Source organism: Meles meles, chromosome 9, assembly GCF_922984935.1.
Source record: "Meles meles chromosome 9, mMelMel3.1 paternal haplotype, whole genome shotgun sequence".
Taxonomy (NCBI): domain Eukaryota; kingdom Metazoa; phylum Chordata; class Mammalia; order Carnivora; family Mustelidae; genus Meles; species Meles meles.
This window is the reverse complement of record NC_060074.1, coordinates 71,562,735-71,590,021: the sequence shown is the minus strand read 5'-3', so window position 1 is coordinate 71,590,021 and position 27,287 is coordinate 71,562,735. Positions and strand designations below refer to the sequence as shown.

Below are 27,287 nucleotides of genomic sequence, written 5' to 3'. Positions count from 1 at the left end.
CATGGGGGCAAGAAAGATAAAGGACTATTAGAAGAAGACTTAAAACTGAGATTAGAGAAATCAAAGGACGTTAAATTTTGTCTAGAACCCTGTTGTGTATTCTTTATGACAGCGATTCTCTTACCAGTATAGGTTTGGATGTTTGCCCGGGAATGGTGTGGTATATTAACAATTCTCTATAGTCATCAAATTCTCCAATAACTTAGAGTTTAACAAAGCCTCCTTTTCCCTATGAGCATATTTCCAACTTTGCTGTAAAAGGGAGATGAGCCTTCGGGCACCTGGTTCAGTTGGTTCAGCATCTGCCTTTAGTTCAGGTCAGGATGGGATGGAGCCCTGCATCAGGCTCCCTGCTCAGCAGGGAGTCAACTTCTCCTCCCTCCACCCTTCCCCAACTTGTGCTCTCTCTCAAATAAATAAAATCCATATTTAAAAAAGAAATAAGCCTAGCTGTAGAGGCTTGAGATTCAGTTTAAGGAAGAGATAGCATTTAGGCCTCGTCAAACACCATCATTTATGTCTCAGGGTCCTTCAGCTGTTGTATTTATAACTACTTCAGTTAGGTTTTAGAAAATAATAAGGAATGGGAATTTTTGTTGGTTGGCTAGGAAATAGGCTGATATGTAGGTAAGGACCTTCTTTTGTAGACAAAGGGGGCAGTTGTAATGGTGGGGAGTAGAAAAGATGAGAGAAAAAAGGGTACCAAGGGCTCATTCCCTTACAAAGCATTTCTGGAACTTTCAGTTTAGTTCCTGCACTACTTGTGTATTCTCATAGTGTGTTAACTTTTATTCTTACCAAAGGAATTGAAACTGTATTACTGTAGTCCTCTTTCTTCTGCTAGATTAAAAGTCTCTCAGGTACAGAAACTCTTTTTTCATCTTTGTGTCTTGGGATATATTTGGTGTTTAAATGTTTCTTCAACTTAACTGAATTTAAATTTTGTTTTGATTTTTCATAGCAATGTAAATTGTATTTTACTAGTTTTATAAGAGTTTTTTGAGGTAGACTAAACTTACTTGAGTTGTTCATATCATATGGGTATTCATTCCTTAATATTTAATGAGTAAATGCTGCTGTGAGGTAGGCACTGTTTTAGGTAGTTAACCCAAAGATAAATTCCTTGCCCTCATTAAGCTCAAATTCTATGGGTAATGACAGAAACATAACTTTTATAGATTCCCTTTGGATTATTTTAGTGTTCTTTTCCGTCTTCTCACAGACAGCATGATAAAGTTGGATGTGAATGGAGGAATAGAACCCTACCAGATACAAGTTTTGCCTGGAAACCAGGGAAAAAACTTTCTTCTTCTATCTGCTATACCAAATCACCCATATCTCAAATACTCAGAACTGTGGCTATTTATACATTCCCCCAGAGGAATTGTCCAGTTTTTCTGAGCAATACATTCTTGATAACCACATTTACAAGCAAAATTATGAAAAATAATTTTTTTCTCTATTCATCCGTGTCTTACTTGAATAAGCATATAGTTACTCTTCTCCACTGGATGGAGTTTCAGTGAATGTAAGATGAGGTATTTGCAGAATTATTTATTATTACTATTTTTTCAGCAATCTCCACACCCAGCATAGGTTTAGAAGTTGTAACCCTGAGATCAAGAATCGCATGCTCTGGGCACCTGGGTGGCTCAGTGGGTTAGGCCTCTGCCGTCAGCTCAGGTCATGATCTCAGGGTCCTGGGATCGAGCCCGGCATCAGGCTCAGCAGGGAGCCTGCTTCCCCGACCCCCACCTCTCTCTGCCTGCCTCTCTGCCTACTTGTGATCTCTCTCTCTCTCTCTGTCAAATAAATAAATAAAATCTTAAAAAAAAAAAAAAAAAGAATCGCATGCTCTTCCAGCTGGGCCAACCAGGCCCCCCAAGCAGAGTTTTTAAAGTGGGCCACTGACCTGGATAGTTTCAACATGTTGTACTTGTTCTTTAATAATCAGAGATGCATAGGTGGTGAAAATCAGTTAAGCATCCGACTTGGTTTTGGCTCACCTCCTAATCTCATCGGTCATGACATCAAGCCCCGTGTCGACTCTGCTCTCAGAGGGCGTCTGCTTGGATATTGTCTCCCTTTGCACCTTCTCTCTCTTTTTCTCTTTCTCTCAAATAAGTCTTTTTTAAAAACCCTAATATCAAATAAATAAGTTATAAGACTGTGGAAGAGGGAGATGCTTACATAGATGAACTATATTATGGGACAAATAGAATTTTGATAAATTAGGCTGAGAACTTGATCATTTCCAAGACTATATTTTAAGAAGTTAAAAATTTTCCAAATAGATATTCTAACATGCTACATCTCCTCTTTCTCATCAGACTTCCAAAGTCAGGAATTTTACTCTTTTAATAGTTGCCTTTCAACCACTGCCCTAAGGATTGGATTAAATGATTTTTCTCCTTTTACCCTCTGTGATGGAGTTGGATATATACATACCTATGTTTAAGTCATTAATATGGATATTCATATTGTAGGAGCAGTATTCTTACCTCTTATAAAGATTCTTAAGAGTGACAGTTTGGGGGCCCCTGGGTGGCTCAGTCGGTTAAGCATCTGCCTTCAGCTAGGTCATGATCCCAGGGTCCTGGGATCAAGCCCTGCATCAGGCTCCCTGCTTATCGGGAAGCCTGCTTCTCCCTCTCCCACTGCTTGTGTTCCCTCTCTCGCTGTGTCTCTCTCTGTCAAATAAATAAAATTTTTTTTTTTTTAAAGTGACAGGGTTTGGGGTTGACAGTAGTCCAAAGAATAAAATTATTCAGGTGTTTTTATTTCCTGTGTTTCAAGAAGTGTTTAGAAAACTATTTATAACAGTGTGAAACCACTTTGTTTTTCAGTATCCTTGCCATGAAAAAGAGGACGTGATAAGTTGTTCAACTTATGAAATTCAAGTTACATGTGAATTCTGCCAGGTATGTATGCTGTATTTGGTATTTTTACCAATTTTTCATATTTTAGATCATAAAAATTTTTATAGTCATTTTTTGATAAATATTTCAGTATTTCTTTTGATAATTAAAAAGAACCCCACTTACCCAGTATATTAGTTTAGCAGCTAGTCCCATTATGTCTTTTTTTATTGAGACCTCTGGCATTAATGAATCAGAAGTGAGGTATCTTTTTTTTTTTTTTAAGATTTTATTTATTCATTTGAGAGGGCCGGAACAGGGGAAGGGGCAAAGGGAGAGGGAGAAGCAGACCCCCTGCCGAGCGAGGAGACCTATGAGGGGCTCAATCCCAGGACCCCAAGATCATGACCTAAAGGCAGATACTTAACCAACTGATCTACCCAGGCACCCACTATTATGTCTTTAAATTATCAAATAGAACATCAAGATGTGCCTATGACAAACATAAACATACTTTAGGGTTTGATTTCTAGAGTTCCAAATAATACTAGTCCCATGGGATGTTCTATGAAAAAGCATTTTGAATTGCAAATGGATGTGGCTAAAACGCCATATTCTAGGTGCTTCTCTAGTCATTTCGCTTGAATATACTAAAGGCTCTGAAAATTCCTACAAAAGAGAAAGTACTCCAGCATTTCCCAAATCTGTTGGATTACATATGTTTTTTCTATAACAGCTATTGTCATCCCTGTTAAATGCTTTGGGAAACATTGCTTTGAATGGTTAACAAGCTAATGTTGAAAAAGGAATAATGTTTCCAGATTTTTAATTGAGTCAAATACAAGACAAAATTTAAAACTTACAAGTTGTTGGAAAAAATAACTGAGAACTTTAAGTCTAAATCAGATATAGGAAATATCTCAAAAAACTCAAAAATTTCTTTTTATAGTTATTTTTGTTCAAATCAGGATTCAAAGAGGATTTACATTTGGTTAGTATATTTCTTTTTTTTTTTTTTTTAAGATTTTATTTATTTATTTGAGAAAGAGTGAGCACATGAGTGGCAGGGATAGGCAAAGGGGAGGGAGAGCAGACGTCCCTGCTGAGCAGGGAGCCCAGTGTAGGGCTCAATCCGAGGACCCTGGAATCATGACCTGAGCCCAAGGTAACCCTTTAACCAACTGAGCCACACACGCACCCCTGGTTAGCATATTTATTAAATCTCCTTTAATCTATAGCAGTTTCCCCCTACCTCCTCTCTTTTGTTCTCCACATTTATTTGTTGAAGTGACCAGGTCTTTGTCCTATAGAATTTGGCTGACTGCATCCAAGTAGTGTTGACAGGTTTCTCCTGTATTCCTGTAGCAAATCTAGAGATTCTTGATTAAATTCAGGTTTGACTCCCCATACTGTCCACACACAGACATAAATGCACACACACACATGCACACACGCATGCACCGCACGCATGCACGTATACCACCCCAACCCCTGCCCAAGAACACTCTCTTGCTCTCTATTGTATCATATCAGGAGGCACATAATTTCTGATTGTCCCACTCTTAGTGATGTTAATTTAAGAATGACCTGTGAGTTCTTTATCAAGTTCCTGTCACCTTTTTTCCTAATGGTTATATGATGTGACCTAGATCCGTTATTTCATTGGGTATTAAAGTGGTGATTTTCTATAATTATTTCATTTTTTCTTCACTTAAACTGTTGAACAGAAAAGACTTAGCTTGATAGACCAAAGTTCCTAACCTTTTTTTTTCTGTAGTGTAAAATGCATGTTACATGTATTTGCCTACTCGTTATAAAAAGATGGAAGGGAAATAGGGCTAAAAGATCAGTAAAAGTATTTTATTTCACATGAAAATAGAAAAGGTAGTAAGCTTAGTGAAAATCATATAATATTACATTTAAAATTATTCTTTAAAAATCTGTACTGGGGTGCCTGGGTGGCTCAGTGGGTTAAGCCTCTGCCTTCGGCTCAGGTCATGATCTCAGGGTCCTGGGATCAAGTCCCACATCGGGCTCTCTGCTCGGCAGGGAGCCTGCTTCCTCTCTCTGTGCCTACTTGTGATCTCTGTCTGTCAAACAAATAAATCTTTAAAAAAAAAAAAAAAATCTGTACTGTATGGGTGCCTGAGTAGCTCAGTTGGGTTAATCATCTGCCTTTGTCTCAGGTCATGATCCCTGGGTCCTGGGATCAATTCCACATCTGGCTCCCTGCTCATTGGGGAATCTGCTTCTCTTTCTGCCTTTCCCCCTGCTTGTGCAAGGTTCAAGTGCTCTCTCTCAAAAATAAATAAATAAAATTTTAAAAACAAATAAAATAAAAGTCTATACTGTAAAACACTAAGCCATTTCTTAATATTTATTATAGGCAATACAAGGACCTGTGGAATATGAGTGATGACAAACCCTTTCTATGCACTGCCCCTGGATGTGGCCAGGTAATATATAAATTACTTTAAAGCATTTTGTATGTTCATATTTATTAAAACATTGATGAAAGTTTATGTTATCATTAAAAGGATTCTCTTACAATTTTTGTAAAATTCTGGAGTTAGAATGTAAATTACCCAGAAAAGTTTTGGTAAGAAATTTTGTCTTCAATAGTACAGTTTTTAAAAACAATCTAATATGGAAAGAAAAAGTTAGAAGTCTTTAAATGGAAAGGTGGATACCTAGACAAAATCCAGGGCTTAATAGTATATTTTACTATTTGACCGTTGACGATTTGACCGTTTACCAGTTGACCATTACTGGTTGAAAATAATTGTAAATTGCTTAATTGGAAATCAAGTATACATTATTTTATTTGAAAATTATTTTACTTGCTGAACTCTTACAATATTAACTAATATTTACCTCTGACAGTGTCACTAATGTATTAATGTTCTTAATGTAACTAACATCTTCAGAGCATGTATGAAAGCATTTTCAGAAAATAATCTTTCCACATTATATCAAAAAATAGTATTTCAGTGTTTTTAACAGACCATTAATTATTAATCTATTGCTGTTATAATAATTCTAACTTTAAAATAACATAGACACCAAAAAATGAAAGAATAAATTTAATGTAGCCAGATTACTGAGTACTTAAATATACGAACTGTAAATCATAAAAAAGCATTAGTGTTTCATTGGTTCTTACTTGTTTTCTTTAGTTGATGTTTTAATTGACATATGATTGATGTACAATAAACTGCACGTACTTACAAAGTCAGTTTCATGTTTTAATGTATATATGCTCATGAAATCATCACCATAATTAAGATAAAGAACGTACCCATCACCCCAAAAGTTTTGTCATTCCCAGTTGTTACTGCTTCTGCCTTTGTAAAACACTACTCTGCCATATGTCCCTATAGCCTGGTTTGTGTTTTCTAGAATTTTATGTAGTCATACGGCATGTACTTTTTGTCTGGCATCTTTTATTCCTTATAATTAATTTGCAGTTTCCCCATGTTATGTGAGCAATAGTTAATTCCTTTTTGTTGAGGAGTCATTATTACACAATTGTGGATATTGGACTTATTTCCAGTTTTTACTTATTACAAATAAAGGCAGTATAATTATTTGTGTACAAGTCTTTGGTCTGAATGCATGCTTTTTTTTCTCTTGGGTAAATGTGTAGAAATGAAATGGTGGGATCATATGTTAGATACTTACTTTGAAGAAATTGCCGAACTGTTTTCCAAAATGAACGCACCACTTTACATTTCCACCAAGAGTAAGAGTCTTGTGCCATTTCTTTGACTACATTTGGTGTTGTCAGTCTTCTAATTTTAGCCATTTTTCACTGTGTGTATACTGATGTATCATGTGGTTTTAATTTGCGTTTCTTTGATGAGAAGATGAGCACTTGTTCATGTGCTTGTTGGTCATTTGCATTATTTTTTGTGATATATCTTTCAGATCTTTTGCTGTTTTTAAAAGTCAGGTTGTCTTTCTTTTAATTGCTGACTTGTAGTTCTTTATATATCCTGTATACCAGTCCATCGATAAGTTTCTCCAAGTCTTTTGTTTGCATCTTAATTTTAATGATAAAAGCTTTTGCTCAACCGATCTTTCTAATTTTAATGAAGTCTAATGTGTTAATTTTTTTCTTTTTATGGCTGTTGCTTTCTGTGACTTATCTAAGAAATCTTTGCCTACTTTTAAGTCACAAAGGCATTCTCCTTTGTTCTTTCTGAAAGCTTGTTTTTTCCTTTAGGCCTGTGTTTCCATCTTGAATTACTTCTTGCATATGTATATACTGGTATGAAGTAGGATTTGAAGCTCACTTTTTTTTCCCATGTGGTTTTTCAGATATTCCAGCATCATTTGTTGAAAAGACTTTTCTTTCTCCATTAATTTGCTTCAACTCCTTTATTGAAAATCAAAGTGTGGTATAAATGCAGGTCTCTTTCTGAGCTTTCTACTCTGTTCCTTCCATCAGTCTGTCAGCTTTTATGCTAGTACCACAATGTCTTGATTACTCTAGCTTTACAATAATGCTTCCAGTCAGGTAAGGTAAGTTCACCAATTTAGTTCTTTTTGAGATTTTTCTGGATAGTCTTTTAATTTTAGTCATTATTTGTGAGGGTATAGTGGTATCTCATTATGATCTTAATTTTCATGATATATCTAAAAATGCTGAACCAGGGTAAAGATAGGAAGTTAACCAGGGTTGGTGCTACTTAGGTTTATCAGGGAATACCCTCTGATAAGATGACATTTGAATTAAGACATGAAAATGTAGGAGCAGACCTCTGGAGGAAGTTTTTCAAACTGAAGGAACAACAAATGAAAGTTTGGAAGGAGGGAATGGGTTTGGGTGTGTTTAAAAAAAGGACGACTGTTGTGGCTAGAGCGTGTAGTGACCCACAAGGATAAGAGTAAAAGATTCTGTCAGGTAGAATAAGAGTCCATATTCAGGAGGGCTTTGTAGACTGTGATAAAGTGTTTGGGCTTTATTCACAGAGCAATGAAAAGCCATTACTGAGGTAAGAGTGGAAACAGGGAGTAGAGACTGACATCTGTCAGGTGAGAGATAATGGTGGCTTTGTCTAGGTGGTAATAGTGGGCAATATAGAGAAATAGACTGATTTGACATGTATTTTGGAGCTATATTAGATACTCATTTTTTTCTACAAATTTAAGCTAAAAAAACTATATTTCCCAGAATTTTTTGTGAATAGTTTCCTAGGAAATCGACAGTTCAAAAAAAATTGATTTTAGAGGGACACCTGGGTGGCTCAGTGGGTTAAGCCTCTGCCTTTGGCTCAGGTCATGGTCTCAGGGTCCTGGGATCAAGCCCCGCACCAGGCTCTCTGCTCAGTGGGAAACCTGCTTCCCCCGCTCCTTCTGCCTGCCTCTCTGCTTACTTGTAATCTCTCTCTCTCTGTCAAATAAATAAAATCTTTAAAAAAAAAAAAAAGAAAAAGAAAAGAATTGATTTTAGAAGCACCAATTTGGTGGTGGTATTTTTTTTCATAAATATTGCTATTATTCCAAATTTGAATTTTACCTTTAATGCACTTAAATTTAAATTTCCTAATTTAAAATTTAAATTCCAAATTTAAAATTTTTTAAAACATGTTTTGTTAGTGTTATTTTGGAGAGAGACCTATAAAATTAGGGCAAAGAATTTTAACTTTTTTCTTGCTATTAAAAGTGTTTTTATATGTCTCAGTCACTATTAGGTATTTCACAGAAAGAGTTCTGTTGCATTGTTTTAAAGTAATGTTCCATTGAATTTGGTAAAAGAGACAAAGTGAGATAATTTAGTGAAAGATTAACATTGTAACGCTTCTATTTTATTTGTTAATATCTTTGCTTTGGGTGATGCTTTCATTGAAAATTATTTCTTAGGTAGAATGTTTATGCATTATAAACTGTTTTACAAAGGAGTTGTAAATAAATAAATAAAATATAAATAAATAATAAATGTAAATAAATAAAAAGATTCATTTTATTTAGGTGACGTTTAACTGGAGGTGTGTAAGTGTGTGTGTGTGTGTGTGTGTAGCTTCCTGATGTTGAACAGATTCCTTTAAACTAGTAAAAGAAGCAGTAAAATGAGCTGCTGGCCTTACAGCTTTACAACTTAGTTGTACCTATTCTGTTAAATAGGAAAAAAATGTGTATCATGGATGTTAATGCATGTATTAAATGCAGAATGACTGACTTCTTAGGAAGTTAGTTCTGGTGAGTGTTCAAGCCTAAAAACAGATTTCTCAGATATCAGAGCTTAAATTCATTATAAAATTTAAGCTCCCTTCCATCTGTCCGGTTACCCTTCCTTTTTAACTTTATAAGAGGGATGGTTACCCATCCTACCTTTCTTGACTGCCTGTTTATTCAGCTGTATGCTCTAAGTCTTGTTGTTTAACAAAACACTGTGTATTTTGCATTGGAGTTGTGCTGTAAATTGCCTGGAAGAAAGAAATTATGAAATATTTAATACATTATTACTAGTAGCAGCATTATAATTTTTCTACAAAAATTATTTTTAAAAGAAACCTTTAATTTGACTCAGAAAGCAATTCACATAGATTCTGCAAAAATTTTATCTTAACATGTAGTAGTAGCTATTTATAAGCATTTGTTGAAAAAATTTATTTCATTCATATGTGTGTGTGTGTGTGTCTTTTCCTCATGACTGCCTTTGGACATGATGGCCTTTGACTTTTTTTTTTAAGTTCCTTGTTAGAGGTAAATCAATTATTTCAGATGATAGCTAAGGTTAAACTCTTTTTTTTTCTTTTTTTTTTTAAAGATTTTACCTATTTATTTGACAGAGAGAAATCACAACTAGGCAGAGAGGCAGGCAGAGAGAGAGAGGGAAGCAGGCTCCCTGCTGAGCAGAGAGCCGGATGCGGGACTCGATCCCAGGACCCTGAGATCATGACCTGAGCCGAAGGCAGCGGCTTAACCCACTGAGCCACCCAGGCGCCCCAGGTTAAACTCTTCTTACCAAGTTCCAGTTTCAGTGTATTTTATCCATGTACATCAATAATATCATATGATCAAAAAATCTCTTAATGAATAGCATTTTGGTAAATTTGATCTATAGATCATGTAGGAAACTTTGTGAATTCATATTTCTTGCATTCCCCTTTTAATATTCACATGATCCTGAATTTTTTTAGGGCCTTTTTAGCTGTACCTTTTCACTCAGGATCAGTCTTAGTGCCATTTTCGTGTTTTGTACAATTCCATATGTGATTGCTCTTTGATTTGGATATTTGTAGTCAAACCAGTCCAAGCAGAGAACAATTGTAGAATAAATTCCTAGGAGATAACTTTCCAGGTTCTTATCTATTAATTAGACCTCTGAAAAAATGTGTTTATTCACAAGTGTTTAATTATTACCTTCATGGAAAAACTGCATTATTAGGTTTTTTTTTTTTTAAGATTTTATTTATTTATTTGACAGATCACAAGTGGGTGGGGGGGGGTGGGTGGGAAGCAGGCTCCATTCCAGGACCCTGGGATCATGACCTGAGCCAAAGGCAGAGGCTTTAACCCACTGAGCCACCCAGGCATCCCCATTATTAGGTTCTTTGGACATAAAGTGAATCTTTTTTTTTTTTTTTTAAAGATTTTATTTATTTATTTGACAGAGAGAGAGATCACAATTAGGCAGAGAAGCAGGCAGAGAGGGAGGAGGAAGCAGGCTCCCTGCAGAGCAGAGAGCCCGATGCGGGGCTCGACCCCAGGACCCTGAGATCATGACCTGAGCCGAAGGCAGCGGCTTAATCCACTGAGCCACCCAGGCGCCCCCATAAAGTGAATCTTGATTTAAAATACTGTTAGTGTGGAATGTAATACATGTATATTTAAAACTAATGGAAAATAATGAAATGATGCCTACATTATTGTATAAACTCTACACATATATTCATTCTCTAAGAGCTGTTATTTAACAGTCTATTTTAAGAAGACAACTGCTTCTTCCTACAAATTGGGGAAGGATTCTTATAATGATAAAACAAAGGAAGATAGTACTTGGGTAGGATAGAGCTGGATTATTTTAAGATGAACTGCTTTGTTATCATATTGGTTGTTCTTTCTTTGCTGGATTATAAGCAGCATTTTTTTTAATTTGGTAACTAAAGAACCTGATTTAATTAATTTACTTAATTAATTTAATTAATTTACTTAATTTGTCCAGGAGTAATATTTCCATAAGAGAAGGAATCTGGTGTTTTTTAAAATACTGTATATTTTAAAGTGCACACACAAGCTGGGGGAGGGGTGGGGGAGAGGAAGGGGAGAGAGAGAATCTCAAGTGGACTCCTCGCTGAGCATGAGCCCCCCGCCCCCCCCGACAATGACACTGGGCTCAGTCTCACGACCCTGAGATGATGGCCTGAGCTGAAATCAAGAGTCAGATGCTTAACCGACTGAGCCACCCAGGCACCCTAGGAATCCCATTTTGATAGTTTAGGGGAACCAATTTCAAATATATGTAATTTTAACATCCCCATTTATAAGGATGTAGAGTAGAGAATTTATGTTTCTTAATTTGGCATTTTATAATTAATGCTCTGAAAGAACAAAATTTAAGTGCTCCTTATTTTCAGTTGTTGCTTAATAAGGAGCATCTTCATAAAGGTTGATATCAGACATTTTAAAATGAACTGCTTTGTTACTGCTTGCTATTTCATCACTGGATTATAAAAAAAGCATTCTTTTTTAGTGTGGTAGCATAAAGAACCTGATTTACTACTTAATTTGTCAAGAGTAATATTTTTATAAGAGAATTCTTGTTTTAAAAGTGGTAAGTAACCTGAAGTCTGTGTAAAACAGTACTTCCTTCAAAAGTCACTGAACCATGGAATACATATTTCTACTATAATATGGCAAAAAAAAAAAATAGGGGTCTATTTTTAGTGTCCAAATGAAATTTATATGAAGTTTCTTTGCCTCAGGTTTTATTTTTAAACACTCTCAAATGATTTATGTGACTTAATACATCAGTATTGCTTATTCTTGGGTAATGGGTTTTCTATGAGTATTTGAAGTCTTGTATGCTTATCTATACTAACAATAGATTCTTTTATAGTTAACAAACTATTTCATTGTTAATGGTGGTTTTACATGTTGTGGAAATGAATTTCCTTATCATTTTACTTATTTGATCAAATTTAAAATCTTAACTATATTTTAAAACTTTTTGCCACAGCGTTTTACCAACGAGGATCATTTGGCTGTCCATAAACATAAACATGAGATGACACTGAAATTTGGTCCAGCACGTAATGACAGTGTCATTGTGGCTGGTTAGTATATGCTTTTATTAATAGCTTATATACATATTTCACCTGGAATGTGCACAATTTTTGTGTATTCTCTGTAAATAATATAGTCTGGTGATACTCCAATTACTTCATTTACAGTAAATGTTGGCAACATGTATTTTACCCATTACATTTCCATGTTTCCTTCTGACCATTCATTTCACTTTTCCGTGTGGTTTTTCAATGTAGATTTCAGTGTATTGTGGAAAGTAGTTAGAACCCCAGGAGCATTTATCACATCTCCAAAGTTTACATTTAATTGATAATTGAACTAATGTGATGTTTAGTCAGTGTTTCTTTTAGCTTTTTACAACCTGGTTTGAAATGCTGTGGGAAGGTAGGAAATGATCAAGCTCCTCCTGTTGGAGAAAGATCAGGTAGCAGACTTGTTCACTGAATTTTGTTTATATTTCTTTTGGGACTAAAACATCTGTGTTAGTAAAAATACTCTCAAGGGACCTAAATTCAGTCAGTGCCTCTTTTGTGTGTTTTGATCCTGTGAAGATACAGTATCACATAAGCAGATTATTATCTTTCACAGCATTTGAAAAGAGAAAATTCATGCATTGTTTTAATTATCCTTTCATTCTGTATTAGCTGCCCCTTTTTGGGTATTTAAATATATATGTACACACATTTATGTATATGGACACACACATAATATGCATAGTTCTACTGCATTTTGTATGTTTTAAAACAAAGTTTTATATAAAATGTAATATATAAATTTCAGACCCTTTTGTATCATAACCACAGAGTCACATAAGTATTCAAAATCAACTGTAAATTATTCTTTTGTCTTTTGAAGTTTGGGTTATACTATTTATCTGGAATTAGTCCTGAAATCCGAGTATTATTAGTATTTTGAAATAATTACCCAACATAAAGGTTGAATTATCATATGCAAAACTTTGCAGAGATAATGAGGCAGATGGTTTTTCCTGTACTTTCAGTATCATGATTTTTATAATGAAAAAGTTTGAGTTAACAAAGTTGGTAATTTTTCAAAAACTATTTAGGAAAAATGAAAGAGCATGTTGAGCATTTCTTTAGTTCCGTAAGTAAAAGGAAGCAGAAAAGAGTGAGTTATGCACTTCTTTAGAATATTGTACATCAGATATTAGGAGCTGGAACCCAAAAAAGTAGTCAAACAAAATAACAACAGTCTAGGCAGTTCACTCTCCTAGGCATGAAAGGTCTTTGCTTGTCTGAAATTTATTGCACTAGACCAGTATCTGTAACTTTTCAACTCAAAAATGTTTTGAGATTGGTTTCTAGAAATTTCCTATTAGTTTACCTTTATTACAGTAGAAGAGTAGAACACATTTAAACACAGCACTTGACCATTTTTTTTTTTAACTAACATGTTGAAATTAGTAGTTTAGCATTACTGTGTAAGTGTAATGCATGATGTGTATGGTATATATTTGATGATCAATATCCATAAGCTACTGCATGTTTAAACAATTGTGCCTGTGTTGACTTTTCTTTTCTCACACCTAATCATTCTAGTAGTCACTGGTAACAGTGGTTTATGCATATATTTTATTTGTAAGACTTTTCTCTTCCTTTACCACACATTAGGAGCCTTTTGTTGAGCTGAGATAGACGAACCCTTTGGCTGTGAACGGAGGAGACAAATTTCTATTCAGTTTACTAATTCACCTATAAAGAACTTAAGCTGATAGGTGTACTCTGAGTCCTTGCTGTAATACAATTTCAGAAGTCTTTTTAGGGTTAGTGGGTATGTATGTTGTAGACTAATAGGTAAAATGATGCCTTTAGTAATTTAGATAATACTAGTAGTGTTTGAGATAGGCTTACATTGTACCTAATATGTATGACATATAGGTCATTATAGTGTTAAATATATTTATATGTAGTAAGCATGTTATATTCTAGATACATGTGGGGCAAAGACGAAATAATACTAATTACTGCCAATTCTGGGGACATAATATTTAACAAATATATGAATTTTTAAATTTTATATAAAATCTTAAATTAGGAGTCATCTTTATACTTTTATTTAGCTTAGACTAGATTCCTGATAAAACCTGTAACTTGATGCTCTGTGCCACCAGCTTTTATCAGTATGAATAAATAGCCTGGAAAATAATAAGACAAATAGACAAAATCCATATAAAAATACTATTTTTTGTTCAACATGGACCCTAGCTAGTATTTATTCCATAACCAGTACATGTGTTAATGTATATAACGTGAGTACATATTCAAGTATAGTTAAAATATTTTACATTGTGAGAAAGTAGAGTTGACTATTCCTCTATTGCCTGGAAATTAAAGTAGAACATTCCATAAATATGTAACTCTTATATAGCCCATAGTTCAAAGCTTAAAAAAATCCATTAAAATAGAAAACTGGCTTCTGTGGATAGTGATAAAAGAGGGTTTTGTTTTGGCTTGTTTTTGTTTTACGGCTCTTGCTTTAACCTTTTTCTTCCTTGTAGTATTTTGGTCTACCTATTAAAATTCTGTTTCATCTTAAGCTTGCTTTCCTAATAGATTATGAACACTAGTGGAAGGTCCAAGCTAGAGTGAATGAATATACATGCTCTTGTCCTAGTTTTCCCCAAACTGCATGTATTTTAAACAATCATAATTTTTAATAATACAAATTTTTAAAAATTCTTACTGCCTTAAATAATGATAGTAGTTGATCTCTGAGTAGAAGATGCTTATGTCATTCTATTAAAAGAGAAGGTCTGGACTAAGGAACAAGAAGGACTTTTTTCATACTTTTATGGTTCATAAAGTTGGAGGAAATATCTGGAACTGCAACAAAATCTTAACCTAATTTGGTTTGCTTTAAAGGGAGAGGTCTTTCCAAAGAGAATTAACAGCTGACTGAACCAATCCTGCTAATTTGTTAAGTTACTAGCTATATTTTAAGGTCCTGTATGATATTTAAATCTATGTGGTTGCTTCTTGACATTTATTTCAGATCAGACCCCAACACCAACAAGATTTTTGAAAAACTGTGAAGAAGTGGGTTTGTTTAATGAATTGGCAAGTCCATTTGAGAATGAATTCAAGAAAGCCTCTGAAGACGACATTAAAAAAGTATGTTGTTAACCATGAAATTAAAAGTACTTCTAACAAAACAATTGTCCTAGCTTACACTTCTTGCTTTCTTATTTTACATACACTGATTGGCATTTATTGAACTTCTGACATTTTCTTTAATGTTTATATTTTAGATGCCTCTAGATTTATCCCCACTTGCAACACCCATCATAAGAAGCAAAATTGAGGAGCCCTCTGTTGTAGAAACAACTCACCAGGATAGTCCTTTACCTCACCCAGAGTCTACTACCAGTGATGAAAAGGTTAGAAATTTATATTTTTGGTAGAAACACGAACGTGGTGTAAAAAAACTATCCCAAGTAAAGTTAAATATTTGATTTACCTAAAATATTAATATAATAAGTTGTACATAACTGAGAATCAGGTTATAATAGTCTTATATGTGAAAGCCTGTGAATACTCATAGAAACTTCAGGGAAAGAAGATGTCACCTTTATAGATAATTGGCTTTTTATTACACACAGAAAAATTATAGGGGAGAACAGCAGTTATTTTAGATAAAAGTTATTTTCTTAAGGCTACAAGAATTTATAAAGTGAATTTAGTTTTTGGGCTTTGCTATTTTATTCTTCACCAGTTTTATATAGTGACAGCTTTTTCTTTACAACTAAAAATTGCTTGAACCAGGGTTACTTAGGCTTTTTAAGGGCTAAACGAATAGTTACTCATTATCAGCAATGGGTCTTTGGTATTACCAACTAAGATGATGATGATACTCTCTCAGTATAAGCCTTTTGTAGGTGGTTTAGGGCCTCATTCCTGGATCTTGAATACCTTGGTAACTTGGGACCCATGGGCTATAGTGTGTGTTGAGTAACCATTATTGTGGTTCGTTCGTTCATTTTTTTTTTTTTAAGAGAGAGGGAGAGGAGTGGGGAGGGGCTGAAGGAGGAGGAGAGAATCTTCAGCAGGCTCCATGCCCAGTGCAGAGCCTGACAACAGGCTCAATCTCAAAACCCTGAGGATCATGACCTGAGCTGAAATCTAAGAGTTGGACGCTTAACCAGCTGAGTCACTCAGGTGCCCCATGGGTATTTCTTGATCACTTTTTATTCATAAACACTTACAGTGAACTCATGGGGCACTGTGTGTGGCACAATGAAGAGGCAATGACAGTGTTTTTCTAGATGACTATATTCTTAAAACCGTAAATGAATTAATGGACTTCTGTCATGGCAAGGAATCTAGAAGTAAGGCAGAAAAAGTAACTATCTACTTAGGAATAAATGCTTTGACCTTAGATGTTTTGTGGGGTTTTCCCCCTCACTTCCTAATTATAGAAGTGAGTCTCATAAAATCTTTAAGAATACAGAAAAAATATGAGGAAGAAAAGCAGAATCACCTGTTAGCCCATAATTGAGTGATACAAATTACTAATATTTTGAAACATTTTTTCATAGATATATGCATGCATTTTCATTAGAAGGATAGATGGATACAAAGAAAAACTCAAAGATCCTAGTTTACTTTTTAATTTTTTTAAAGATTTTATTTATTTATTTTTTGGGGAGCGAGAAAGCGAGAGACAGCACAAGTGGAGGGCGAGGGAGAAGCAGACTCTCCGCTGAGCAGGGATCCTGATGTGGGGCTCGATCCTAGAACATCAAGATCATGACCTGAACCAAAGGCAGACCCTTAACTGACTGAGCCATCCAGGCACCCCTATTTTTTAATTTTTTTTTTTTAAAGATTTTTTTTTTTTTTAATATTTATTTGAAAGAAATCACAACTAGGCAGAGAGGCACGCAGAGAGAGAGGAGGAAGCAGGCTCCCTGCGGAGCAGAAAGCCCGATGTGGGGCTCAACCCCAGGACCCTGGGATCATGACCTGAGCCGAAAGCAGAGGCTTTAACCCACTGAGCCACCCAGGCGCCCCCCTATTTTTTAATTTAAAACAAAAATTAAAAAAAAAAAAAAACTTTTAAGTAAGTGGTACACCCAATGTGGGGCTTGAACTTATGACCCCAAGATCAAGAGTCATATACTCTACAAACTGAACCAGCCAGGCAGGCCAATCCTAGTTTACTCTTATATTGTGCTTTAGACATTCAGCATTAATGAACACTTTCCCATGTCCTTAGAAAATTTCCAAAATACTAAGTTTTAATTGTTTTATTTTTTACCATTATCTTTTTTTTTTTTAATATTTATTTTTATTTGTTTATTTACAGCATAACAGTGTTCATTGTTTTGGCATCACACCCAGTGCTCCATGCAGTACGTGCCCTCCCTATTACCCACCACCTGGTTCCTCAACCTCCCACCCCCCCACCCACCCCCCTGCCACCCCTTCATATCCCTCTGGTTGTTTTTCAGAGTCCATAGTCTCTCATGGTTTGATTATCTTAATGTATCAAATTATCCTGTTCTTTTTGGACATATAGATTGTTTCCATGTTTTCACAGTTACAGGAAATGCTTTTAACTCTGTGATAGAAGTATCTTTTTTTTCTAAAGAGCTTTCTAGTCCCTTTACACTCAACAGTTTTTCCCTCTTCATTGTTGCTTTAGCATATTTCAAGGATAATTCTTCTTTCTGCATTCCTGTCTCTAGCCTCCCCCTGGGCAAGGCATAGTCTATTTGGGCCTCCTTCACTTCTCTTTCTCACTTTTCTTCTTAGGTGATCTCATCTACATTCATAACTTATAAAAACAACTACATGCTGATGGTTCTCAAACTTATATCAACCAAGGTATCTCCTGGATTTCCATATTCATTTCTGACTCCCATTGTGACATTTCCCTTTCTATGTCTAATAACCATCTTAATATATCTAAGTCAGAGCTCTTGATTCTTTCCCTGTCTCAGTAAATTTTCTCTCCATCCCATCTAGTTGCTCAAGCCAAGAATCCTTAATTCCTTTCCTCTTCCTTTTTTTAAAGATTTTATTTCCTTGAGAGAGAGAGATCACAACTGGGGGGTAGCAGAGGGAGAGGAACGAGCAGACTCCCTGCTAAATGGGGAGCTTGATGTAGGGTTTGATGTCGGGACCCTGAGATCATGACCTAAGCCATAGTCAGACCTTTAACCCACTGAGCCACTCAGGTGCCCCTCTTTTTCTTCACATCAAAACAGCAGCAAATCTTATCAGACATACCCCCTGAATTATCCTTAATTTATCTTCTTCAGTCTTCAGGGTTACCACTTTACTCCACACCATCATCATCTTTTTTTTTTTTTTAAGATTTTTTTATTTATTTATTTGACAGACAGAGGTCACAAGTAGGCAGAGAGGCAGGCAGAGAGAGGGGAGAAGCAGGCTCCCTGCTGAGCAGAGAGCCCGATGTGGGGCTCAATCCCGGGACCTTGAGATCATGACCTGAGCCGAAGGCAGAGGCTTTAACCCACTGAGCCACCCAGGCGCCCCCCCATCATCATCTTTTATGTGGATTATTAACAGTTATATTCTAACTGGAGTTTCTACTTCCATCTCCAATTTTCTATAGATTGCTTTATTTATTTTCATTTATTTATTTTAAAGGTTTTATTTATTTGACAGAGAGAGATAGTGAGCAGTGGGGGATGGTAGCTACCTGAGATTAGTAAACACGTGTACTGTTGTTAAAACTTTTCAAACCATTTCTGTTACTGAATTTGTATCAACCATAAACCCAGTCTCTCTGGACCTGTTTCCTCCTTTTAAGTATAATGATGGAGTAGGACTAAGTAATCTCTCCTAAATTTTAAGCTCTATAATTCCCTGAGACTGAATTATATTTTTACTTTTTACAGAAATTCTCATGGAATCAGAGCCAAGTTGCCCAGCCTATTTCTGGATTGATAGAAAAACAAGTTGTACTGGGGCTGGGGCGGGGACACTCTGATATTTTTAAATTAAAATATTGAACATTGAGTTTGAAACTTTATAGCCACTTCCAAAATTTACTTTTGGGGGAGGATATTAATTCTGTCGATGCTTTTAGAAGTATGTTATATTCTGTTCACTCTAAATTACATGGATTGACTTATATTTTTAAATCCCACCCTTTCTCTGTCTCATTATTAAATAGGAGGTATCATTGGCACAAACTGCACAGCCCACATCAGCTATTGTTCGTCCAGCATCATTACAGGTTCCCAATGTGCTGCTTACAAGTTCTGACTCAAGTGTAATTATTCAGCAAGCAGTACCTTCACCAACCTCAAGTACTGTAATCACCCAGGCACCATCCTCTAACAGGCCAATCGTGTAAGTGAGGATTTAGGCCAGTCATTGAACTATTTATGAATTAAGTTTATCTTGTCAGAATTTTTCTTCAGGCATTTAATTATTCAAATGTGGCCTTAGTTGTGTGTGTGTGCGTATTCATCTGTATGCTTTGAAAAAGTACTGGGTTGGGTTTTTTTTTCCTTAATATTGTTAGATTAGAAAATAAATATTTGAAATTTAATTTGGGGGGAGGGGCAGAAGGAGAGGAAGAGAGAATCTTAAGCAGGCTTTATGTTTAGCATGATGCCTGATGTGAGGTTCAATCATACAACCCTGAAATCATACCTAAACCAAAATCTAAGAGTCATACACTTAACCAACTGAACCACCTAGGCACCCCAACTAAAATTTAATTTTAAAAACAAATCAACATTGAGTGTGATTTTAAGGTGGTCTCTTATTTTCCTGCTGGTTCACACAAAATACAAAAATTACTCCATCAGATGACATTTCTTTCTTTTCTTACACATATCTCTCAAGCTTTTTTTTTCTTAAGATTTTACTTTTAAATAATTTCTACACCCAGTGTGGGGCTCATACTCATAACCCCATGATCAAGAGTCGCATGCTCCACAAACTGAGCCGTCAGATGCCCCTCAGGAGCTTCTGATAAAAATTTTTCTCATTAAAAAAAAAAAGTTTCTCATTTAACATTGGAGATTGTCCCAAGTAAATCCATAATTTTTCCTTTTTTTTTTCTCTGTTGTTTTTTTCACACTGCTTTATACATTATACATTTAAGATGCAGTTAAAAATAGTAAAATTTTACAGTTTGCTTTGCAGTGGCTAGGAAATTTCTTTTAAAATGATATGATAATAGGAGTAAAAATACTCTTGTATTTTTGTAGATGACTGATAAGGATTTCTTATCTTTAATATTCCTTTTTCTGTTTTTCTTAGTCCTGTACCAGGCCCATTTCCTCTTCTGTTGCATCTTCCTAATGGACAGACCATGCCTGTTGCTATTCCTGCATCAATTACAAGTTCTAATGTGCATGTTCCAGCTGCAGTCCCAGTAAGTTTGAGATTCAGACTCTTTAAATCATTTCTTCATACCAAAACTGACATTTGTAATCAGAAAATATACCTAGGGCTGCTTGATTGGTTTATGAAACTGAACCCAACAAAAAACTTATTAGTGCTTAGTAGTATTTTACTCATTTTTAATAGTAGAATTTATTTACCTATTTATTAAAGACAAACATAATAGGTTAGACAATGTTTTTCCATCTCCAAAAATTTTGTTTTCCATGTATTATTAATATTAAGAAATTTAATCCTTATTTAATCCATTTTTAATTTGACTAGGTTTGTAGAATTCAAATACTAACACAAATTTTTGTCCTTCAGGAAAATATTTATTCTAGAATACATGTCCAGTAACTCCTTATTTTGATTATTGTAGGAATTGTTTATAAGAACACTCTTGTGAGCTTTTATGTTCAGGTTGGGTTTACAGCATTCCTTTGCTAGCTCAGGCGTGTGAAAATCTAAACACTCTAAAATAGTAAATAGTCCTTCACTTTGCTAATACAAATGTCTCTGAGAAATTGACCATTTTGAAAGATAAATCAAGATGTAAGATCCAAAAGAAAAGTTACTTGAGGAGCATGTTAAATATATAAATTTTGAAAGTCACGACAAGTTAAACATCTACTTGTAATACTTAATAATTCAGTGAATATTTAAAAGCACATTCTTTTGATTAAGTTAGAAATAATACGATTTGTATTTTTCATAAAACAATTTTATTCAGACTCTTCAAATGTGTCTTCATTGTTCAGGTTTTTATCATTAGGATCACTTACTAAAACATCTAGCACAATTTTCCAAAACACGTTATTTTTATTTTCACCTGAGTAATTTCAACATAACACTTTCTGAGTGTGTCTTCCTAGAAAATTCACCCAAGCCTTGATATTCATTCATGTAGTAAAAAGACAGTTTCTTTTTTTACCCTATACATAGATATTTCTGATCCATACAATATAATCATTTATTGTATCGCTCTTAAAAATTGTTTTTAAAAGTCTGCCTACAATAACTTCCAACAATTCGAGGTTATATCCCCATACAAATTATTAAAATTAATGTGAAATATTTACTTTCTTATTAACACATTCTCCCAAGTAACCTAAGTTTTGAAAATTAGCATTGATTGAAGTAATTGTAAAATAATGTATCATCTTCAGACAGAACTTTACTGTTCAAAATGCCTTGAGTGACTTTATAAGGACTCAGATATTAGGTGACTACTTCCTCTTTTTTAGGATGTTTTTGAAGAGAGAAACATTCTTGGCCTTGTATTTGAGATTATGATTATCTTGTTAAATGTAAATGTGATGAAAAAAACTGAAATGAAAGTGGAGAGATAATTTAGCTATATAATAATTAATTACTCAATGTTAATATTAGGTTTTTTAAAAAATGAAGAAGTCTGTTCCAGATTATTATTTTTAGAGAAATTATTAAAGGTAACCGGGTTCTTCCTTTATCATTATATAGTATATTAATGTATCAATGAACCATGATTTATATATTTTAGAAATTACATATATACCTTTTAGAAGAGCAAAATTCATTGTGACATTATTTGTCAGCCTCATTGTCACAAGTTTTGATGTTTTTTTCCTTTCACATCCAAATGGCAGTGTGACAGATCTTTGGGAGATTTTTCATCAATTACTTTGAATATTATGAGTCCTATGTAAGAAGAAACCATTTAAAAAATTGTGAAAATTAAAGATTAGAGAAGCGTCTTGGAAATTGACAAGTTTTAAAGGATAAATCAGGACAGAAGATGAATAGGGATTTAAGGTTTTCTGGTTCTGAACTTATGGTTTTTATAGCCATTGTGCAGATACAGCACAGTCATTTTGAATATATTCTCTAGCAATTATTTTTTAATATGTTTTGCATAGCTTGTTCGACCAGTCACCATGGTGCCTAGTGTTCCAGGAATTCCAGGTCCTTCCTCCCCTCAACCAGTACAGTCAGAAGCAAAAATGGTAAGCAAGATTTTACTTGTTCTGCACATTTCTTGAGCCCTTTTTGAACCGATTTGTCCATTAAAGCCTGCTTCAGATGTACAATATAGATTTTATAAAATTTTATAAAATTTTTTAATTTTATTTTTTATAAAATTTTATAAAGTATCACACTATAGAAGAACTAGAAAATTTGGAGAAGTTTCCATTAGGTAGTGACTAGTTAGTGGTACTTTAAAATAAATGGATGGATTTGGAAGTTAAGTTCTAATTCTTGTCATTGGTTTGTAGCTTTTATTTTGGCTGTAGCTTTTGAAACAAAATCTCCTCCTGGTGGTGGCTAGGAATATTACAGCTGAAACTTGATGTAATCATCTGAAGGCAGTACAGAGGGTTTTACAGTGACACAAATTAGTTTAACAGTGTTAATAAGAATTCTGAAATCGTATACAAGTTAGCAAATGTTACACATAATGTATAAAGAAAAACTACATTTTTGAGTTGTGTTTTGACACTAAGAAATTAGTGTTGCTGGGCACCTGGGTGGCTCAGTGGGTTAGAGCCTCTGCCTTCGGCTCAGGTCATAATCCCAGGGTACTAGGATCGAGCCTCACATCAGGCTGTCTTCTCAGCAAGGAGCCTGCTTCCTTCTCTCTCTGCCTGCCTACTTGTGATTTCTGTCTGTCAAATGAATAAATAAAATCTTAAAATAAAAAAGAAATTAGTGTTGTTTAAGGAATGAGCTATAGATTAGGAGACAGGAGACGTGTTTTAATTTTAATCCTAACTCTGCTATTCACTACTCTTAATCAAGCCACTTTAACTTTGAGGAGATTCAGTTTCCTTATTTGTAAAATAAAAAGATTAAACTTTTATTTCTAGAGTCTCTCTTAGCCCAGATTCCATAAACCTGCCAAATTCCTTAGTAAAAAAACCTAAAACTGCCACTGCTTTTTTTTTTTTTTTTTTTCTCTTTAATCCATGTAATTCTCCCTTCTATAGCCTCACACACTTCAGGGCTTCTTAACATCAGCTGATGACTGCATCCTTAGAAAAATCAATAGATCTTTATTAGACAGCTGTTATTCAAGTTCTGTCCTAGGTGTTTTATTACCAATATAAATTTGTATAAAAACTATTATATATTGCAAAGCTTTAAGTTTTTTACCTCTGTTCTCCATTATAGCAAATAATCGATCTAAAATTGGCATGTGATGACTTTAACAATAAAACTTAATACACCATCTGAATGAACAATGGTTGAAGAGTGTAAAAATTAGCTGGTTATTGATTGTGGGGAGAGAACTTTTTGAAAACCCAAGAGGGAATTTTTTTCACATAACAACATGTTTAGCTCAAAGCTTTGGAAATACTAAGATGAATCCTCTTCACTTAATAACAGAGAAGCTTCATTGGGAATGTTTTTTACACTTCCTACTTTAAACATACTATACTAGTGAAAAATTAGCTGTACATTGCATCTAAAAATACATCTACGTATTCAATGTATTTTTTTTCCTAACAAATTAAATCTGATTTGTTCCTTTTGAATTAAAGAAATACTTTGGGCTGTAAGAAGAGTAGGCCATATTTGTAAAAACTATTAAACTTAATACTTACTTCAGTAATTTTTCCTTTTAGGTCACCAGGAAATTAACAAGAATAAAAGTGTTTTGTGTGTTTTTATATTAGAAAAAAATCAAAGCTATAACTTTAATAAATTTATATATGGAGAACAATCATTGATTGGAGGCATGGGGAGTCATAGATTGCCCCACTTAAATTTAACAGTCCAATTAAATTTATTATTAGAATTTTGCTAATGTAAAATAACCATATTTAGGTGATTGCCTATTTTAATTGGGGTAGTAAATACGATTGTCCTGTTTTAATTAAATAAAAAGACTCAGAAATTAGTCTATTTCCTTTTTTTCTTTAACTTTTCATTATGGGAAATCTCAAACATATACAGAGTAAACAGTTATGGTATAATGAACCCCCATGTACCCATCATCAGCTTCAATTATTAGCAATATAACTGCCATTCTTTTTTTTTAAGATTTTATTTATTTGACAGAGAGAGAGATCACAAGTAGGCAGAGAGGCAGGCAGAGAGAGAGGAGGAAGCAGGCTCCCCGCGGAGCAGAGAGCCTGATGCGGGGCTCGATCCCAGGACCCTGAGATCATGACCTGAGCCGAAGGCAGCGGCTTAATCCGCTGAGCCACCCAGGCGCCCCTATAACTGCCATTCTTGTTTTATCTATCCCTCAGACCATTCCCTACCCAATTCAATTATTTTTTAATAGGCCCTTCTTAATGTAAAATTTATATACATTGAAATGAACCAATCTTAACTTTGATATTTAAGTGTATTAATGTAACTCACACTGTTCTCATGGTATAGAATGTTAATATCTACCCAGAAAGTTTATTTTCCTCTCCAGTCAGTACACCTTCCCAGCTCTTCTGATCTTTGTCACCAGCAATTGGTTCTAAAATTTCATACAAATGGAATCTATATATATTCTTGTGTCCAGCCAACCATATGTCTTTGAGATTTATCCATTGCTGAGTATATCATGATTTGCCTCTTTATTGCTGAGTAATACTCCATTGTACAAATTACCATAGTTTCTTTATCCATTCTCTTGTTGGTGGACACCTGAATGGTTTTCAGTGTTGAGCTTTGTGAATGAAGATGCTGTGCACATTTTTTTTTTAATTTATTTGATAGAGAGAGACCACAAGTAGGCAGAGAGGCAGGCAGAGAGAGAGAGAGAGGGAAGCAGGCTCCCTGCTGAGCAGAGAGCCTGATGCGGGACTCGATCCCAGGACCCTGAGATCATGACCTGAGCCGAAGGCAGCGGCTTAACCCACTGAGCCTCCCAGGTGCCCCCAACTCTGCACATTTTTATATAACTCTTTTTATAAATGTTTACTTTCAGTTGGTCTATCTACTGAAGAGTAGAATTGCTGAGTAAGAAGGTAGTTGTACATTTAACTTTGTAAGACACTGCCAGACCCTTTGCCAGAGATACACATTCTCACAAGCAGAGTATGGGAATTCCAGTTGTTTCCACATTTTTGCTAGCCTTTAGTGTTTTCTGTCATTTTCATTGTAGATATTTCTAGGAGTTTGTAGCAATATCTCATGGTTTCAGTTGCATTTCTGATTTTGCCAGATGCTTTTTGTGGTATCTTCTGCTGATTTTTTAAATTGGATTGTCTCTTATTATTATATTATAGGAATTCTTTGGATATAATAAATACAAAATTTTTGTTACATGTATCTTACAAATATTTCTCTTAGTCTGTAGCTTGCCTTTATTTTTTTTATGGTGTATTTGTATTATCATTGATTGCTACTTTTATCTCCAGTACTTACTTCCTTCTGGTTAATTGGGCTTAATTTGCCTGTGTTTTTTCAGCAAAAGTGGAAGCTTAGATTATTGATTACATCTTTTTACCTTTCCCATATAGGCATTTAAAACTTTAAATTTCTTTTTGTTCACAAGTTTTGATACGCTAGATTTTCATTATCATTTATTTTCTAATTTCCTTTGTGATTTCTTCTTTCAGCTGTGGGTTATTTAAAAATATATAATTTCCTAAATATCTGGAGGCTTTCTTTTTATCTTACTGATTTCTATTTTATTGACATTGTGGTCTGGGAACTTAACACCTTTGGTATATTGATTGTCCTGTGTTTCCATTTTCTAATATATCATACTTATTGGACTCATTTGTGAAAATAGACATTGCCATTCTATCCAGGTAACATGAACTGGTAACAAAATAATGATTGCCTGGAATGCTGAGGGAGTTCTGATTAATTGGGTTTTTTTGGTTGTTGTGGCACAGAAATTATTTCACATCTCACCATTGGCTTCGTGTTTGTGTGAGTATGTATTTTTAAATATTTCACACATGGAGAGCAAGAGAGGGAGAGGGAGAAGCAGGCCCCTCGGTGAGCAGGGAGCCCAGACTCCCCTGAGATCATGACTGAGATCAGCAGAGCCAGCCAGGCACCCTGGTTTTATATTTTTATCAGATATTACTAGTCTGTTTCCCCTATCTTAATAACATAAAAGGAACATTGTTGACTATCTGTTGGAATTTTCTTTTCTTTTTAAGATTTTATTTATTTGACAGGCAGAGATTACAGTAGGCAGAAAGGCGGGGGTGGGGCGGAAGCAGGCTCCCTCCCGAGCAGAGAGCCCAACGTGGGGCTCGATCCCAGGTCCCTGAGATCATGACCCGATCGGAAGGCAGAGGCTCAACCCACTGAGCCACCCAGGCGCCCCTATCTGTTAGAATTTTCAGTGCTTACATGTCATCATCAACTGTACTTACATATTGCTCTAAGTACAAAACCAATCTACCAACATTAGGAAATAACCTGAAAATAGTTCAGTTTTTGTAGTTTGATTCATCTTCATGTATTTTACCTTTGCCTCATTTAACAATTATTTATTTCAATTGTTACTTATTTAATGAACATTTCTTAGGTACTAAGAAATTAAGCAGATATGGTCTTAAATCTTGAGATTTTTCTTACAAACGGTTCTGGTGATCATCAAAATTCTTTTTACCTTTTTAAGGCCATTAGTCATGTTTTTCAGCAGTTAGAATTATATCAGTGATTTTTGTTTTTTGGTTTTTGGAGCCCTTGATGATAACTTTTGTGAACAAAAATAATTATTCAGGGACTATTTAAAAAAAATACTAGGTTTATTTATTTATTTATTTTTTAAAAGATTTTATTTATTTATTTGACAGACAGAGAGGCAGGCAGAGAGAGAGGGGGAAGCAGGCTCCCCGCTGAG

The 27,287-nt window shown here is 34.7% G+C and overlaps 1 protein-coding gene across 3 annotated transcripts in view; it reads left to right on the top strand.

Annotated features, from left to right (window-relative positions):
* The window catches only part of ATF2 (activating transcription factor 2), an 83,938-nt gene that overhangs the window by 25,658 nt on the left and 30,993 nt on the right, over positions 1–27,287 (top strand). For 2 of the 3 annotated variants that reach the window (XM_046019330.1, XM_046019329.1), the window contains 8 exons: positions 2,847–2,921; positions 5,245–5,314; positions 12,043–12,139; positions 15,123–15,241; positions 15,379–15,507; positions 19,275–19,453; positions 20,375–20,489; positions 22,396–22,482. In XM_046019330.1, the coding sequence (XP_045875286.1) occupies positions 2,890–2,921; positions 5,245–5,314; positions 12,043–12,139; positions 15,123–15,241; positions 15,379–15,507; positions 19,275–19,453; positions 20,375–20,489; positions 22,396–22,482 (828 nt within the window). In that variant the 5' untranslated portion in view covers positions 2,847–2,889. The remainder of the gene's footprint in view (positions 1–2,846; positions 2,922–5,244; positions 5,315–12,042; positions 12,140–15,122; positions 15,242–15,378; positions 15,508–19,274; positions 19,454–20,374; positions 20,490–22,395; positions 22,483–27,287) is intronic. The other variant, XM_046019331.1, reaches the window with a different exon arrangement.